The sequence below is a fragment of the Aethalodelphis obliquidens genome, unplaced genomic scaffold, assembly GCF_003676395.1.
Source record: "Aethalodelphis obliquidens isolate GAN/ISIS:26980383/991018 unplaced genomic scaffold, ASM367639v1 scaffold29, whole genome shotgun sequence".
NCBI classification, from domain to species: domain Eukaryota; kingdom Metazoa; phylum Chordata; class Mammalia; order Artiodactyla; family Delphinidae; genus Aethalodelphis; species Aethalodelphis obliquidens.
The window spans coordinates 4193830-4213152 of NW_020837973.1; the positions used below are offsets into that span (position 1 = coordinate 4193830).

Below are 19323 nucleotides of genomic sequence, written 5' to 3' on the forward strand. Positions count from 1 at the left end.
CAAGTGGACACAGCAGGCGCTGTCGGGAAGAAAGACGTTCCCGGAGAAAGGACTGGTCAGCGGCGACGACAAACAAGGCGAGGCGCCAACGCGCACCGGGCGCGGCCGGAGGAACCATTCGGTGTCCGCCCGCCGCGCGGGGCGTTGGGAGCTGTAGTCCTGCCGTCTCCTCCTGGACCCGGCCAGACTCGGACAGCGCCCATTCCTCCACTTAAGAATCGCGCACTGACCCGTCCGGGTGCGGGGTCCTTCAAGACCATGAGGCGCCTGGAATGACGTCATTCTCAGGTCACCTCCCCCTCGTTGAAGGTTTTAGGTGTCTATGTGAAGTGTGCCACACAGCAAGCCGGCAATGAAAGAGTAAACGCTACACTGTGGAAGAAGGGCCCCTCCGATGTCTCTTCTCTTCTCGACGTTTCCTTCGCACCCGTCTTCTCAGCCGCATCGGCGCGGCTCCTCTTCCTATTATGCTCAGGCAGCGCCTCAGGCAGCCCCGCGCCGCGGCGAGGGGCGGAGCGAGCCAGGGCGGGGCGGGGTCCTGGCCGGACTGCGTCGCGCTCGGGGGCCGCGCCGGGTATCGTTTCTTTCTAGTGCCCGAGGCAGCTCTGGCTCGGAGGGTGGTTTGTCAGCTCCACGGGGACCTCTGTGCACGGATGGACCCGCCCGGACCCGGCGGGAAGCGGCCTGGCAGGCGGCGGCCCCGGCAGCGTCAGCAGAGGCAGGACAGGGCCGAGGTCGCGGGTCCCTGAGGCGCGCGGGCTCACCGGGCCCGGCCGCGGCACCATGATGCCGGGCGAGACCCACTCGGCGGCGCCCGGGACGGCGGCGGACCTCTCACGCTGTCAGGGCTGCGCTTCCCTGCAGCAGGTACGGCGTCTCCCCCGGGCCGAGGGTGCGGAGGGGCTGGGCCGGCCGTTCAGGGCTCCGGCTGGGTTCGGGCCGCGCGCGTTAAGCTTCTGCGCGCTGCTTCCACTCCCGGGCGGAAGCCCCCCTCCCCCCTGCCGCCCTTTCCTTTAGTTGCTTTGGAAACGGCTTCCTTTGCGTTATTTAGGTTTAGGATCCAGGATTCATTTACTGGGATGCAGTGGTTGGAGAGCGAGTTCTGGAGGGCCCCCTGCTGCCTTTATGCAGTCTCAGGGCTCCCCAGGGCTGACTTGTAGGTAGATGAGGGATGGTCAAAATGACAAGCGAAGCCACCTTTCCCAGGATAAGCTTTTTTTATTGCGCTGGTCCGTCCTTAAAATGTTTCTTGCCTGGGGGCAGGTTCTTATGCGGCCTGCGGATTGGCCGAGAGGTCGTTCATCGATTAAAGGCATGACGATACTGGAGGTTCCTAACTGTAGCGTGGTCTGTGCGCTACCGTGACAGAAGAGCTGCTAGTGTGTGGCCCCAGGTCTCACGGAGTCGTGGAAATAGTCCCAAGTAGTCGTTTCCAGTAGCCTCTCCCAGCTATCTGATATCAGGAGTCTTTCTTCTGGCTATCAGTGTCTTTAATGGTAAAGCGGAACTGTCCACCACAGTAGTGACATGTAACTAAATTATCACCTATTTTACTTAGTATTTTAGGCACCACGGACATAGTGGTGAACAAAGGAGGTAAGATCTGCTGTCATAAATAAGATACATGTGTGCAAATAGGCCTTTAGAAGGTTTTAAGTGTTAGGAAAATAAAGGAGGAGTTGGAGTGGTGGTTTTGTCTCTTGGCTGGGGTGGCAGCAGGCAGGGTGATTTTGAAGTGGTGGCATTCGGACACCTGAATGATGAGAAGAAGCAGACTGGCAGAGGTGTGAGAGAAGTTTTCTAGGTAGAGGGCTTAACGGGCGAGCGATTATTGACGTGAAACGGAGCAAGGTGTCTTTGAGGAGCAGAACGAAGTCTGGTTGGTGTGAGTGTAGCGCAGAGGGGAGAGCACTGATGAAACCAGAAAGGAATGTAGGCTAGATAAGCTTAGGGTTTTGTTTTGTTTTGTTTTTATTTTAAACTGCATCATCTATGAACTGATCCCAAACATTTAAGGGCTGAGAGCAGGGGAGGGAGAAAAGGAAGTCATGTGCTGGCACTCTGAAACAGAGGGGCAGCTACTAGTAAAATAATTGTCTGAGCTGAGCTGCCACACGTAGGCATTTAGAACGTGCTTTTGTTTTTTCCCCTCAAAACCCAGGAACGTGAGTGAAGTTCTCTTGACTCTTTCACGAGTTATATTTATTCTTTGGGCCGGTTTATTTACTCAACAAATATTTATTGATCACCTGTTGTGTTTTAGGCAGTGCAGTTACACAGTGGGGGGAAAAGCGAATATTCTCCATCTCTTGGAGCTTCCATTCTAGGAGGTGGGGGGAGGAGACAGATTAAACAAGTTATGTGAGAAGGTAATAAATGTGCTGGAGATAAAGTGAGCAGAGAAGGGGGGAGAACAAAAGAGTGAGGAAGGGGCCAGGGGCTAGTGGAATTTAAATAGGGCGTCCGCACAGAGGTTGTATTTGAGCAGAGGTGGTGAGAATAAGTTCTGTTGATGTCTTTGAAGAAAAGCATCCCAGACAATAGAAACGTCAGGTGTGGTGGCCTGACGCAGGAGCTTGACTGGTGTGCCCGGGGAGAGCAGGGAGGCGCTGTGGGCATGGTGGAGTGCATGTTGGTGTCTTGTCTGCTTGGGGCTGCTCTAATGAAGTCCCATAACGTGCGTGGCTTGTCAGCGACAGGAATTTATTTCTTACAGTTATGGTGGCTGGGAAATCCAAGATCAAGGGACTGGCAGCTTTGGTATCTGGTGAGAGCAAGATGCCTGGTTCATGCCTTCTTGCTGTGTCCTCACATGGCAGAAGCGGGGAGAGAGCTCAGAGCTCTCTGGGGTCTCATTTATAAGTACACTAATTCCATCCATGGAGGCTTTGCCCTTACGACCTGTTCACCTAGCAAAGGACCAATCTCCAAATGGCTAGCATATTGGGGATTGTGTTTTAGCATATGAATTTTGTGGGGAACACAAACGACCTGTAGCAATCAGGGAGTTTAATGAAGTCAGAGAGAAGAGAGCTTGACTGTGGGAGCCCTTAGAGACCATTGTAAGGATTTGGGCTCTTACTCTGAAAGGATAGTGAGTCCTGAGAGGCTTTTGTGCAGCAGAACGACTGGTGTAAATTATCTTGTCCAGTTGTGGATCTGATTTTCCTTCAAAAACCTGGTCTACCCGTAGTAGTCCCCATCTTGGTTCAAAGTAGCAACTGTATCCTTCTGGTAGCTTAGGCCAGAAACTAGATGTCATCCTTGGTTCCTCACTTTTCTCTAATAACCTGCATCCAGTCCATCAACTGATTCTGTTGGCTTCTTTGTTAGCCACCCATTTCTCACCGTCCCCACTGTTTCCACTCTTGTGTGAACTGCTGTAATCTCTGGCCCCGGGGGTTTTTGCAGTAGCCTCCTGTCGCCGCCTTCCTTCCTCCCATGCCACATTCCTGCTACTGGTTCTCAAAACAGCAGTACCAGTTGTCCTGTGAAGTCCCTAAGTCCTGGGGTCTGCAGGCCTTTCTGTAAGGGGCAGCATCGTAAATATTTAGGTGTTGTGGTCTCGTTCACAGATACTCAGCTCTGCCCGCATAGTGTAAAGATGACCACAGATAACACTGAAGGAATGGGTGTGATTATGTTCCATGGAACCCTGATTTGCAAAAACAGGCCAAGGACCTTAGTTTGCAGACCTCTCTCCTAGATTGCAGTACTCCATTGCATTTGGGTTTTCTGTTGCCTGGAATGCATTTTTAGGGGAAGAAAATGGTTAGTTGTGAGTGGAGTCCATGGAACAAGTCTTTAATATTGCAAAGTAAGGCTGGAAAAGTAGGTTCCTGGCAGATTATGGAGGACCTTGAATGGTAACCACCTTAAAGTTTTGTGCTTAATTCCGTTTGCACCATGAAGAGTGAAGGGTTTTGTATGGTTACTACACAAGAGCAGTGTTTGTAGTAAAAATAACCGGTGGCGGTGTGCATGCTGGATTGAGGAGGTAAATGATTTCACTAATGCATGCTAGTGGTAATAAGAGGGTGGCTTAACTGAAGGGTCTTGGGATTGGGAATAGAGAAGAAGAAGGTTCTGAGTGTGAGAAACTGCAAAGAGTGGACAGATCTCGAGTCAGGAAAACAGAAGGTCCAGAGATTTAAATCCTGAGTGACTCTGAGAACTGTGGTAGAGGTAGGAAAAAGCAGACACCAAGATGGGAGAGACGTTGGAAATGTAGGAGCGAAGCTTTGGAATGACGTCAGCATAGTGGATTTTCAGCTGTTTTCACATTTGTTTGTAGTGCGAGGTGCTTCCAAGGTACTGTGATATACTTCCAGGGAAATAGTGAAGCAGCCAGGTCAGATGGGCACTGAGTTCATTGTAAGAATTTTATTTGGAGAGGGAGAGAGAATGGAGAAGTGTGTTCTGTCTCTTAAAAGAAAACCAGCGGGCTCATGACTAAGGTGAGCATGGAATGGTGAAGCAAGGAGAAACAGAGTTAAACAGGAAGCATACGGAAATCAGGATGAGAAAGATGGAGGGCTGAGAACAGGCGATGGCATTTGCCAGGTAGAAGGTCCATGATCGGTCACCGGTAGAAAAGAAGTTTCTGCAGGGTTACATAGTGTCACAGCAAGTTCTGTATTTCAACTAAAATTGTACCAGGGAGAAACGGAAGAGGTTCTGTACATAGAGGAGGCATCCTGCTGTATAGCTCTAACACGCTGAGACTTGTGGATCTTGCAGGACATATATGAGCACATTACAAGCGTCTTGCCTGCAGGAGCCCTGGCATCAGTGGCTTCCTTCTGAACCTCTGTGGGAGGCTGGCTGTCTCTGTCCCCAGTGGAACAGTGCTGGGGTGCGCTGCAAGTCTTCCTTCCTGTCTCACTCCTCCCTGCCCTCTTTCTCTTTTTTTTTTTGGCCGTGCCCACAGCTTGCGGGATCTTAGTTCCCTGACCAGGGATTGAACCCGAGCCCTCAGCAGTGACAGTGCAGAGTCTTAACCACTGGACTGCCAGGGAGTTCCTTGCCCTTTTTTTCTTTAGTGGGTGCGGAGATACCCACTAGTTTCTCTTTTTCTAGTCTCTCACATCACCGTATCTGTTTGCTCATCCTTATTGGTTATAATGGTTTATCACTGATCTGTAGCCCAGTGTGCATATGGGTTGCCGAGCTTTGGGAATCCTAAACCAAGGTAGATCCTTACTCTGGTGATATTATGTGCAATTAAACAAGTCTTGAGTGGTTTTAAGTCAAGCTGGCATAAGTCCCTTTAATTCTGGTGAAGGAGAGGCCCTTTTATTTTACTAGTTTCAGTCATTGCAGAGTGAAACAGTTTAACTCTCTTGGGAATCCAGGTGGGAGTTTGAAGCACATAGTTACACTGTTTAGCTCATGTAACTAGAATACAGTCAGAACAAATGGTGTTTGGTTGTCCTTGGAGCAGGTTTGAGCGAATTATTTATATAAACTTTTGTTGAACTCCTATTTGATAATCACCAGTGGTTTGAACTTCATCATTTGGAACTTGAAACATACTTGTCCCTAGACATAATGATTTGTAAGTGGTTATAAAGAATGCTTACAAAATTGTAATTCATTCATTTAGTGAACATTTTTTGAGCGTCACTGTGTCTGTGATGCCGTGGCATGTGTTGGAATACAACCATGAACAGAAGAGGCATGGAGCTTGTGTTGTGGCTGAAGTTACGGATGAGTGAAAAAGCAACCACCATATAATTGTAGTGTAATAAGTACGTATAGTTATTGAAAAAAATTTGAGGAAAAGTGGACCTGCATAGGTCAGATACATGTTGGTCAGGGGTCAACTGTACTATTTTAGGGGATGTTCAGGGTAGGTACCCTGGGAGCATCAAGGACGGATGGGTGAAGGCTTTGCAGCAGAAGGGAGTCTAGGCCTGAAGGTGGTTCCTTACTAAATAAGAGGCAAGAGATGGAGGGAGAGTATGGACAGAGGGCGCATCATGTCAAAGACTAGGAGGGGAGAATGGAGTCTGTGATGGAGTAAGCACAAAGCAAAAGGCGAGGAGAGGAAAACGAGGCCAGCGAGGCTGGAGCCTGCCTCTCAGCTCGTCCTGGTGGGTGCGCGCAGGTGAAAAGGGGTGGGCTGTCACCACTGTGCCAGAGGGCATCACCCGGGGTCCTGTCTAACCGTTCAGAGACACACTCAGCTGACGGAGCTCGACCTAGACTCTCAGTTTTAAGTAAGAGCAGTTAATAAGAAGTTAGCAAACAGGAGGAGGAAGTGTGGCTTATCAGAGAGGATTCAAGCTGACCATTTAGCAGATCGCCCACAGCAGAGCAATCAAGGAGATTAGTGTGGTTTTAAAAAAGAATTTATTCTGAAATAATTGAGAACTCATAGGAAATTGCCAGAATAGTGCGAAGAACTCTGGTATTCTCTTCACCCCACTCACAGGTTGTCAAGATGGTTGCATTCACTCCATCATGGTGTGCACACACGCACACTTTCCCTCCCCTGCGCACTCCACAGAGCGTTTCCTCGAGACCTGAGCACTTGTCAGCAGAATGAGCCACAGCTCTCCAGTCAGGATGTAAGCCTCGGTGCAGCACTTCCCTGCAGCCCATAGACCCATCCGATTGTGCTTATGGTTAGGCCCAGGTGTAGCTTTTCCCTTTCTGGTTCAAGGTCCTATAAGGAAGATGTGTTGTATGTCATTGTCACGTCTCTTCAGCCTTTTTCCTTTAGTCTTTCTCTGTCTTTCACGTTCAGGGAAGTTTGAGTACAGCCTTGTATCCTCTGGGGAACATTTGGCCAGGTCTGGAGACATTTTTGGTGGTTACACTGTATTAGCGGTCCCAAGACCACACCAGATTCAGTGATTCCCGAGGGGGGCTGCTCCAGGGTGTGGTATATTGTAGTGAAAGGATACAAAGGGCAGGCGAGTGGGGTGACGTGCAGAGGAAACCAGGTGAGTGACTTGACTCATGAATTCCTCTAGCAGTGTGTTGTGACACGTGTGACGTATCATCTACCAGGGACTCTCATTAGAGACTCAGAGCCCAAAGACTGCTAGGGGCTGGTCACGTGGGCACCCCCTGTCTAGCATGTACCAAAACTCCAGACTCCCAGAAGGAAAGCAGGTTTCAGCATCGGCCACACTGCACAGTTGAGGTACAGGGGGCCACTCCTGTCAGTTTGGGGAATGGTGGGAACCCTCCAGAAATCCAAGTTCCCAGACGCCAGCGAAGGGCCCACGTCTTGAGCAGGCCTTTCTAAGGACAGCAGTCTCAGGCCGCCCTGTGGACTCTTGTCTGCACCACCCCTTGGGGATGAGGCAGTGCTCTGGACACGTCGTGAGTAGAAGCTAGGGAAGCTGGCAGGCCTGTCCGTGCAAAGGGCAGCCCCACAGCTAAGAATCTCCCATCTCCAAATGTTAGTATAATTTGAGGTCGACTCAGGCAATTTAGTTATTCCATTATCATCTGTGTATTTCCTTGTTCGCTCTGTGTCTATGTATTGTACTTAGTGGTTTAGTAAAACCGCTTTCCTAACTATACTGCCGTCTCCTCTGTCCACTTCTCAGCCCCCAGGCCCACTGCGTGCTCCGTGCCGAGGCCCCCTCTCCTCACCCTGTGCGCTTAGCCACCATGTTGATCCTGCTTCCCCGAGAAGGGGAGGGGAGACGGGAAGCACAGAGTGCACTGCCTCTCTTTTCCTCAGTGCTCAGTGCTCATGGTGATGTTCAGGAGGCTGTTGTATGGCTGAAATGCACAGTGTGCTACGGCGGGGGGCGGGGGTATGGGGAGCGCGTCTGAGTGGCATGGGGGGCGGGGCGAGGGCTGCTCTGGGGGCTGTGTTAGGGAACACGTGAGCGGGTGAGCGTGATAGAGCTTGAGGAGCTTGGCCCGAAGGCAGAGAAAAACAGAAGGTGGGAGTTAGGACAGCAGAAAAGATAAATAAAGCTTTCCAGTAGATGTTATAATAGAAGTTCCAGGAGGAGAGGACAAGACTGCAGGGAGAGAAGCTGTAATCAAAGACGCCAGGCCACCTTCCCCTTGCCTGGAGAGGAAGAACAACACCCTGGACCCTGCGTCCTTCCCTAGAGGCTGGACAGCAGTAGGGAGGGCACACGGTGTGTGTACTCGTAAGTGACCGTGAGTCAGAAGGGCCCTACTGCCTTCCACCTAGACACAGCCCCCTCAGCATTCACAGTTCTGAGATCCATTAGAGACCTTGATTGCAATCAGCCTAAGTGACCTTTGAATCAGACTGGAGAAAAACCAAAGAATGTTTTATTAGGACACTGCAGTAACAGACCAGATTCAAGCTGCCACTCAGCCAGGCCATAGGAAAACAGTTAGGGACTGGAGTGCTGTAGGAAGCTAAGACGTTGTCCTCACTCAGTTTGTGTTTTATTTTCCTGTGTAATGCTATGTTTTTTAAGTCTTTAAAATGAGAATTATACATGAGCATAGTTTAGAGAGACAGCTAGATGTACAGAATTTGTTAGCCCCCAGCCAGCCTGTCCCCGTTCCCTAGAGATACCACTTTTGTTTGCACTCTGTGTGTTTCATCTGGTTAAATAATAGATGTATATTGCTGCTGCTTGTTTTTCAGTTTTAGGCATATTGTTTGATTTCTGACTTCGGAAGGTGAGGATTGAGCTGTCTTTCTGCCCTGTACTCCAGCACCCCTGAGCATTCCCTCCTGCCCCCCCCCCCCCCCCAAAAAAAGTCCTCTCAGTGTAGCTGTGAATTTCCCTTAGGTCACTATTCGGAGTTGACATCATTATGACCATTTGTTTTTCAGAGCCAAACTATGGAGTAACTTAGGATGATTTTTCCTTACCTGTGTGTTTTCTTGTTTCCCCGATTAATGACTATTTCCTTAATTCAGTGTTTTCATCTTGAAAATGCTAAGGAGTGTTCACTATGTGTCAGAGACTGTTAAACACTTCATATGGCTCATTCTGTTTAACCCTGATAGCAAGCCAGTTAGGTAACCCCCTACCCCCGAAACACACACCCAAACCAGTTTCAGTCTCCTTATCTATAACATTGGAAATAGTACTGAGGCAGGGGTAAGTTAAGTCAGTTTGCCCAAGGCACCCTTCCAGGAAGTGGTGGAACAGGAATTTGAATCCAGCTGTGTCTTACCTCTAGAGCCTGAGGTTTCTGGAACGTCTCTGGCACAGTTCTTGACATTACAGAATGGCATCTGGAAGCAAGCCTGGGAAGATGAGATTGACTAGCAGAGAACTCGAAAGAGAATGGGAAAAGAAGGAGGTTATTTAAAAAAGAATCCATTTAGGGCTTCCCTGGTGGCGCAGTGGTTGAGAGTCCGCCTGCACGGACTGGGTTCGTGCCCCGGTCCGGGAAGATCCCACAGGCCGTGGAGCGGCTGGGCCCGTGAGCTGTGGCCTCTGAGCCTGCGCGTCCGGAGCCTGTGCTCCGCAACGGGAGAGGCCACAACAGTGAGAGGCCCGCGTACCGCAAAAAAAAAAAAAAAAAAAAAAAAAAAAATCCATTTAAATGCGTGATGATGCTACGTGGCGCTTGCAGTTCTCTGCCAGTGAGGTAGAAATATCATCTTAATGCCTTCATTCCACCAGATAATTCTGTCGTTTTGTTCTTAAGGGAAAAAAATCCCCTTCTGGGCCTTTAGAGCTGCTCCAGTCTGGTGTGCAGCGGCTTTTCTGGATTCTCTTTACCTCTGTTCTGCGCCCACCTCATCCTTTCTCAGTTTACTCCAGGATTTGGGTGGAGTGTGTCCACATCCTTTGGCACCTCCCTGAGCAAGGGTGTCTGGGAAGTGAGTTTGTGGAGACTCCAGGTTTGAGAATGTCTGTTTTGCCATCATGACTGGCTGATAGCTTGTGCAGAATTTTACCTTGGAATTCATTTTCCCTTAAAATTTTGAAGGCTTGCTTTCTAGGTCTCTAGATGATAGTTGAAGTCTAAAGTCATTCTGATTCCAGGTTCTTTGTACATGACTTGTTTCATTTTGATTTTTTTCTGTCATTCTCATAGGATCTTTGTTTTGTCTCTGATGCTCTGAAATTTTGTGCTTATGTTTCATGGTTTGTATCCAGTTTGTATTGATGTGCTGGGCCCTTTCAATTTAGAAACTTCTGGCTTCAGTTCTTGGTTTTTTTCTTCTTGAATATCAGTATTTCTTCAATGATCTCTCCATTTTTCCATTCTTCTCTTACTGGAACTCTTGTTGGGCATGTGAGACTTCTTGCACTGACAGTCTGATTTTTATTTTTTCTTCATTCTTTCCTACATCTGTGTTTTGTTTGTTTGTGTTTAAATTTTGGAGGACATTTTTTCAGCTTTATCATCAAATCTTCTGAGTCTTTTATTTTGCTTCCCTGTTTTTAATTTAGTTATAACAGTTTTATTGAAGTGTAATTCACATACCATAAAGTTCATCCTTTTAATATGTACAGTTAGGTGGTTTTTAGCATATTCACAGTTACACAACCTGGTCGCCACTTGTAAAACATGTTTACCCTGCCCCGTGCCCCTGCCAAGAAACCTCTTAAGCATCAGCAGACATCCCCCTTCCCCAGCCTGCAAGTCCCTGGCTATCACTAGGCTACTTTCTGTCTCTCTGGATTTGCTTATTATGGACAATTCATATGAATGGAATCATACGGCGTATAGCCTTTTGTGACTGGCTTCTTTCACTGAGCAGGTTTTCAAGGTTCATCCACATTGTAGCATGTGCCATTCATTCCAGTTCATTGTCAGATATTCACATTGCATGGCTGTACCACATTTCATTTATTCATTCATCAGGTGATGGTTCATCCATTTATCAGTCGCATTTCCACTTTTTGGCTAGTGTGAATAAATGCTCCTTTAAATAAGAGTGTACAAATGTGACATGGGCATGTTTTCAGTTCTCCTGGGCATATACCTAGGAATGGAATTGCTAAATCATCTAATTAACTGTTGAGCATTTTGAGGAGTGTCAAATTATTTCCACAGCAGCTGCACATTTCCTGTTCCACCAGCAATGCTATGAGGGCTCCAGTTGCTCTGAATCCTCACCAGCACTTGTTATTGTCTGTCATTTTGATTTCAGCCATCCTAGTGGGTGTTTGTTTTTAATTTTTAAAAACTTTTTGAAAAACTTCTAAGAACTCTGAGTATTCCTTTTAAAAATAGCTGCTTGTTCTTGTTTTATGAAAATAACATCATTTATCTCAGGTCATGTTAATTAGTACCTTTAAAGGTTTCTCAGTTTTTGTCTACTGCAAGTTGCTTTGGTTCATTTTGTTTTGGTCTCTCTTTCATATTACAGGTTCCTGTCTGATGTTTGGAAATCTTTGATTGATTGTTCATATTAAGAGCGGTAGCTAATAGAGCGGTGGCTGGCAATGCTGAGTGTTGTGGGTTTTTGGACCCTGAGCTTCATTGCAGTAGGTCTGGGTGGGCCACTTCTTGACTGAAGAATATCTCATGTTGCTACTTTAGATCTTGTCTCCAGGCTGGTTAGATTTTCTCAGAGAAACGGCTTCTAGTCTCCTGCCTGGAGGGCAAAAGGATTGGCTGCCACTGTCTGGGAGCTTAATGGGGAGAAGCAGGCGGTCAGTATCAGCGCAGTGTGCTTAGATGTACCTGGTCCCTCTGTTTTTGGTGCATTCCACCTGCCCCAAGTGTTCACAGTGTTCTAGGCAGAGGCTTCTTCAAAAAGCAGACCTCCTCCTGCTGGCTGGGGGTGGGGCAGTTTCCTGGTAGCAGAGCAGAGTGGGGATTTGAGGGTTCATGCTTACCAGGAAGCTTGCAACTAGTTATCTTCTTAGTGACCCCCGTCCAACCTTCCTGAGGACCCTAGCCCCTCCGTGCTTGTTGAAGTTTTGTAGTGTAAACTGAGAATTGAGTGGTTTGCCCCCCACCCTCGCCCTGCCTGCCTCTCCTGGGTCTGCTAAATCTGTATTCTCAAGTCAGCTTTCCTGTGTTCCTTTGTCTTTTATCCGCTTCTCATCCTTGTGGGTTTGGCCTTTTGGGAAAAGAAATCCCTTGACTTCAGTTTTAGCTGGTTTTAGGGAGGGAGTAAAAGCAGATGCATTATTTACCCTCTCTGCCTAGAAATCTGCCGTGTAGAATTTATTTTTTACATAATGAAAGATTTTTTTTTAATGTGGAAAGCCAAATACACTAAAGTTATTGAATAGTCCATTCATTGCCCTTTGATTTATAATGTTCAGAGTCTCTACTGTATCCAAGAATCAATTCTAGAATAAAGATAGAAATAGGAAGAAAGGGCATAAAAGTACTAGAAAAACATGTGGAAGACTCCTTATGATTTAGCATCTTAGGTGGGGTAGAGCCTTCTAAATATATTAGGAAACCAAAATTTAAGAAAAATGACAAATTCAACTAAGTGAATATTTGAAACTACTGTATTCATATATAGTTGTATTTTAATGATCAATTGAGAAACATACACATGTATATATTTGTAACTTTTGGACCAGATGTTACTGTTCCTCATATATTGCAGCTCATAAGAAAAGTGCAACCACACCAATGAGCAAATGATATAAGGGACCGTTTTTCTTACTAAAAGAAAAATGATGAGGAGATAAGGAAGATTTCTCAGTATCACGCATAAAGAAATATAAATGAAAAATATGTCTCTGAGATTATCAAAGCTCCCAGCTATCACTAATGCAGGGAACCTATTTGGACTTTATCCTAGGGGAAACTAGAAGTGTCTCCCAGAGAACTGGGCAAGGAAATACATTGCCTGTTGTTAGTAAAGACTGAAAAGGACCTAACTGGCTTTCAGTGGAGAATTCGTGGATTGAGTACATCCAGACGTATTTTAAATATATAGTGATAGTTCTGAAAGAATATATACAAAAAGTAACAGTGATTTTTGACAGGTGTTGTGATTATGAGATAACATATACTTTTTACTTTATATATTTTAATGTGTAGATTTTTTTATTTTAGTAAATATGTTACATGTATGACGGCAAAGAAAATGCATATATTAGCATGAAGGAAAATAGTTCTGTAATTCTGAAAATTAGATTACCTAGATAGAAAAAGATGTTTTGGAGATAATTAATGAAAAATAAGTTCTTACTTCTGAAGTTTATCAGTGAAAAAAGGAGACATTAAAGGAAAAAGTCACTTAAAGAAAAGAAAATCTGTTCAGTTTTAAATTTTAGGAACATTTTGAACAGTGTAACTAATGTTTTTTTTCTGTCAAGTTGATAACAGTAATTTAGAGCCACATTTGCAGTTTGTCCCTAAAGTGTAACATAGATCCTTATAAAAAGAAGTTTCACTTAATCTTGGCCCCATTTTAATATTCCTATGTGCTTTTCCCATGTTATTTTTATGCTGTTTTTAATAATTTATGTGTATTTTTGGATTAAGTCCTTTCGGAAATAATGTGAAGTGTAGACTGATGGTCAGTAGTAATCAGTGAACTAAAGTAATGAATATTTATTGAGTTCTCGCAGTGAAAAAGCACACATAGAGCATCAGAACAACTGCCTTGCTGTTAGAGTGACGTCATTCAGGTAAAGAAAGAGATTCAGAGAAATGCAGCATGGGCTCAAGGTCACATAGAATCTCTGTGGGTTTATACTCAACATAAATAATAGATTTACATATTTCCATGTTTAATATAGTGAACAGTATGTTTATATTTTATAATGTTACAGAAAAAATAATAAAGTAGTTTATATTATAAAAGCAAATAGCTAACTGTAGCTTTTTTTCTTTCAGAATTTAAATGAATATGTTGAAGCATTAATTACCCTGAAACAAAAAATTATTAATACAGAGTGAGTATGTTTTCCTCTGTTTGGCCGAAGTTCGTGAACCTGACATACAAGCTGGAGCAGATGGTGGTGGTGTTAGACCCCCTTGGGCTGAGAGTGGAACTGGGGTTGCTCACCTGGTGCCTGTGTGGTGTGGGTTATAATGGAACTCCTCAGGGCCTGCCCCAGGCCCTCGGCAGCCAGAGCGCAGAGTCCTAACCACTGGACCGCTGGGGAGTTACCAGTGCTCAGACCTTTACAGCAAGGCTCAGCGGTTAGAACATGATTTTTGCTAAACTGGAAATTTTTTTTAAAGCTGTTTTCTGTCTTTAAAGCCTTCTTAGCTTTAGGACTGGACATCAGATTTCTTTGTAGTAAATTTCCTGGTGTGATTGTTTTTTTAATCCTGTGAAAGTTACAAGAATTTGTAGGCAAAGATATTATTTAGATCATAGGAATTTTAACTTAAAAACTCATGTATCATTGCAGTGCTTTTAAGGAATTTAAGGTGATATGTATATGTGTGTGCATATGTTTAATTAATTAAACATAAATTTGTTGCAGGAAACCTAGGAAGAAAGGTGCCTTGTACATTTGGAAACGTGATTTTAACATAGTGTGTTTTCTAGATTGAAAAAGTAACATAACTCTTTTCTTTGTTACAGTAATTTGTTGACAGAATATCAGAAGAAATGTGATGATATCCTTTTACTGGCTTTTTCGTTGGAATTTTTAAGAATGTAAAGGAATGTGAGAAATTTCATAGTTACTCTTTGGAAAGCGGTGCTTACAGGCTCCAAGTAGGAAGTGCCCCTGACAAGCGCAGTTGAGCAGCTGTCTTCTACTCATAACACACGTTTAATTAATGGTCAAGGCTGCTGGCCTCCTTGTTATAGAATGTGTTTTGTTTTTGTCTTTGATTTTGATTTTCTTAAGGTTTTGTAAGCTTTTTAAAGAGTAGGTCTTTTTCATTTATACTGAGGATATGACCTGTGCTCTTTAGGTTTAGGAATAATGTGAAGCTGAATATGATGCTATGAGAATATTTTGGGATTTCTATAAGGAGTGCACTGTAGGAATATTCAGAATGTAGGAAAATTAACTTTTGTTAATTAGTTTTGTGACTTGTAGAGAATTAATGAATATATCCCAAATCATAGTGTAAGTTTGTATCCCCAGGACAGTCCTTGGTCTCTGTGTCACCGTTTTGTCCAGTAGCCGTTTAGAGCACCTGCAGGCCTCTGTATTTTCTTGGCAGGGCGGAAGTAGTGTGCACAATCATTCCTCCCACATCTTTTGGTGATACTTACCTGAATTAAGTGTCTCCTGTGACAGTAAACACACATACGTGTGACCCGCAGCCTTAACTTCAGTATTGGAGCAAATAACTGCTATTCAACTCTGGCAGTAACCTGAGGCCTGTTTCAATATTATTTCTGGCATTCCTAAACTTATATGTAATCACCAGTTATTTGTTTGTGTTGGTACCATTGTATCTAATTTGTGTGATTAGAGGAATAAAATCAAGGCACAGCATTTCGATTTATTTTTAGTATCTCAAGTTTTACATTCAAAAAAATAGGTCTTTGAAAATCTCCTCTTGTGCTTTATTGAAATTATCAGTCTGTTTAACTATAAATGTATGTTATTGCAAGAGTAATATCTTTGATTTTGAAAGCTGTACAGAAACAGTTATTATAAACACTTATAATTAGCTAAATAGGGAAATAGGCAGTTAATTCCAATATTAGGAAAATATGTGTTCATTGTATCCTTTTTGGAGAAAATGATATGAACTTTTTGAGGTAATTACAAATGTAAGCTAGCAGGGAAATTATTGATTTACTTTTCTAAAATTTATAAAATTTAAAAAATCAAAATTGTTAGAGTAATTTATTAAAAATTGATAAAACTTTTTGATTATTCTTGAATTTCCCTTCTGCAGTGTGCTAATCTGCTTCAGCCTCAACTATAGGTAAATATAGATTTTTTTTTTTAAACACATCTGACTTTTGCTCACAATATGTATTCATTGTACCTTAAGTATGCAGTTGTTTGCTCTACAACCTGAGGTGCCAACATTGTAGGTTTAATATGGCTTCTTGTGTGACTCGATTCTTTACTCTTTTGTGTAATTCTGACTGTTTTGTTGTTTATTAGTTCCTCTTTGTACAGGGTAGAGAGTATATTTTATTTCATCAGATATTTTTTGAATTTTTCTTTCTTGCAAAGACTGCAGTAATTTAGGGTGAAACTCCTTAATCTTCAGAAGTTTACATTCTAATAGAGGAGGGTACAGATGTGTTGTGACCAACAGACATTTCTATATTGTGATATGAGAGTAGGATTTGACAGGTGGTGAAACTTAAAGGAATGGCTTTTTGCTGTCTTAGAACATTTTACTGGCAGCATGATGGGAAATGAAGTTACCAAATTGCGCAGACTGAAAAAGTGAAAGGTTTTCCAGATTTTATGTTCTCCCTGTGTTTCTTTTCTCATTGCTCGTTAAATACATATATATATATATATATATTTAATTCATTCAATATTTATATTCATTAAATATATATACACACATATATACGTGGTTTTAGTAAGTATGTAACTCTTATTTGCTGGAGTTGAGCTCTGGACTCTGAGAAAAGAAGGACAGGATGTTTAGGTATTCTGATACATACAGGATTCAAGGTAGTTTTCGTTAGTTGCTTATTGCATTGTCTTTATTCTTGGAATTTAATATTAATCGTATAGTTAATCAAGAATCTTCTTTAATTTATAGAAGTACATATTTTGACTTATGGCACATGTTATGATTAATAGGAGTAACTCAGTAAAAAGCTTTATCATATGTTGTAGATGGAACTTTGTTGTTTTTTAAGAATTATGATTTTGCCTGTATGTATACTGAACACAGATTATTGGAGTTTTAAGGTGAGTTTTATCTTCAGACAAGATGAAATTGTTTTATCGTCAGTAGATAAAATTGTCACAGTTTTCTTTAACAAGTTTTACAGCTGCAGTTTGCAAGAAGGTAAGCTAGCTACCTGTTTTCCTAGTCTATTTGGGGTAGACCCTTATCGGACTAGATTTTTACACAGATTCAACAAAGTGCCACATAGAATTGACCCATTATGTAGACTGTTTCTTTGATGCTTATAATAAAAGAAGATTCACATTTTCCTTACTATTAAATTGTCCAAATGAATTTCTTACCGAGGTCTTAAATTACAGCCCAGTGTTTGATTTTTCAGTAAATTTTACTGATCTTGTGGCCACTGAGATGAAGTTTATTGCTATCAGTTATTGTTGTCTCTGTGAATTGGATAATTTAAAGTGGTTGTTTATCCTGTATATTTTGATCAATTTAAAGTAGTCTTACTTAGAATTTAGTAATGTTTTATACTCTGATTACATTTGTCAATTAGAAGAAGGCAAAATATGGTTATAAAATGACCACACAGTTGCCTATCATTGAATTGAAATCAGTGGTGATGAACTCAGGATTGAAGAGCCAGATCACCTGGCAGATCATCCAAGTGTTCTTGTATTCTCCAGCAGATTGAGGGCCTATTGCGCTTGCTTCTCATATGGTTTTGGATGTACTTTTATTAGAAATAGACTCATGTCAGAAATAAAAAGTGATACATAATCATTTTGGTACAAATAGAATGCATTTAAAAAGAGAGATTCTTTGTTTTTAGGTAGAAATAAAATTGAAACCAGTAGATACATTTAATAATTCACTGTAGATACTTTTGCATAATAACGTTAATGCATTGTCCATTTTTAGAGAGAATATTACTCTGCATCACCAAGTGGAACAGATGCTTCAAAAAATTTCTCCTCTGCAGAAGTGTCAGGAAGAACTGGGATCTTTAAAAGCAGAGTTAGAAGAGAAAAAGGTACCTAAAGTAATTTTCCTACAGAAGGTTGTCGTCAGTAAATTAAGATCTACTTATTTACTATAATTGGGATAAGGGGACATTTTATGCCTTAACAAAGGACATAAATGATAGTCAAGACTCTAAGTGTATTGCTATACTTAGAGAACATTGAATTAGTAGATTGACGACTTGGTCCTTACAGTAATTATTAGTAATTAATGTAATGCTGTATTAGTTGCTTATGCTTTTTGAGAGGTTCAGTAGAGGAACCTTTTTAGCTATGAATTTTTATGACTTTATGTGCCCTGCATTGCTTGCCTTTTCCATTTTTCTTGCTGTAAGTGTAAAGTAACCTGCAAAAGTTCAAACTTAAATTACAGAAATTATGTTTTCCATTTCAAAACCCAGTTGCACTAAGTAAAACTATTTTAGATGCTATAAACTTATTTTTAATATAAATTTTGTTTTATTGGAGCCTTAGAAGAGAATTCATGGCTTTTACAAATTAAAATAAACTCTGAAGCCAGTGAAGTTAGGTGGTTAGCATTAGGCAAGTCGTAGCCAAGCCAGAATGATTGCTGGCTCCTCGGTCTGATGGTATTTGTGCCTCCCAGTCTTCAGATTGTTTCATTTTAGGATGCCATGCACCTCTCTGAGGTTTACATACTCAAACAGTGGTCGATTTTCCTATTTCTATAGAAATTATTATATATTTAACTATGTGGTGAAAATTAAACAGCAACAATCAAGATGTTGAATTTTGTCTACCTCTGACTACAAAGTAATGTCATCAGCCATACCTGAGAGGAAACATGAACACTGGAATCACAGCTGAATAATAAACCTAAATAGTCACTCTTTCACTGTGACGTTCAAAGAATTACTCAGTGTCTGGATCCTCAGACCCCTCATCTGTAAAAAGGGTCATAAAGCCCGTCTCTCAGAGCTTTGGCGGCCGAAGAGCTATACACATTATATTGTACTGTGTTATCAGGCTCAGTATGTTTCTTTCCCATTCCATAGTGTCCATAGGGTATACATATTGATTGGTGTTAACATATTTTCCCCAATTATCATTAAGTATAATGTTTTATTTTATATTTTTGCATAGTAGTAATAATAGCTTATATTTATTACCTCTAAAATTTCTTTAGGTTTTGTTGAATTTTAATTGGCTGCAACAAAAATATTAGCTATTCGATATTATGAAGATTTGGGGTTATTTTAAAATTAGTATATTTTAAGTTTTATAGCTCTGTTTGATTAGACTGTTTTATCATATTACCTCTGTTTAGGATCTGGTTATATCTGTTAAAATGTTCAATGAATTGTACTTTGGTTTCCTGCCTAATCATATGTATTCATTTGGTTAATTTCATACTATTAAGTGATAATAATTTAGCTTATCAGGGTCAAAATCCTTGTCACTGGTGGTCAATGACTTTCAAATTGTTGAGATATACATATATGTGTGTATATATATATATATATACACACATATATATATAAATACACACACACACACACACACACACACACACACACATTTATTTCCTTTTTAGAGTTCTCTGAAGTTGTATCAGGATACTCATCAGGAATATGCTCGTGTGAAAGAAGAATGCTTGAAAACTGATGCTCAGTAAGTATTTCTGAAATTAACTGTGGAA

General features: G+C 42.4%; 1 protein-coding gene across 11 annotated transcripts in view; it reads left to right on the forward strand.

The window, feature by feature from the left end:
* Window positions 1-565: 565 nt before the first annotated feature.
* Window positions 566-19323, forward strand: part of ICE1 (interactor of little elongation complex ELL subunit 1) — a 58885-nt gene continuing 40127 nt past the window's right edge. For 8 of the 11 annotated variants that reach the window (XR_003436869.1, XR_003436872.1, XR_003436873.1 and 5 more), the window contains exons 1-6: window positions 567-867; window positions 13738-13796; window positions 14438-14472; window positions 16785-16803; window positions 17563-17674; window positions 19219-19295. Coding sequence is in view for 4 of the 11 variants with exons in the window: in XM_027125473.1 (XP_026981274.1) it covers window positions 784-867; window positions 13738-13796; window positions 14438-14472; window positions 16785-16803; window positions 17563-17674; window positions 19219-19295 (386 nt within the window). In the remaining 7 variants the exon portion in view is untranslated. Of the gene's footprint in view, window positions 868-13737; window positions 13797-14437; window positions 14473-16784; window positions 16804-17562; window positions 17675-19218; window positions 19296-19323 lie in introns of all 11 variants that reach the window. The other 3 variants (XM_027125474.1, XM_027125470.1, XM_027125471.1) reach the window with 3 other exon arrangements.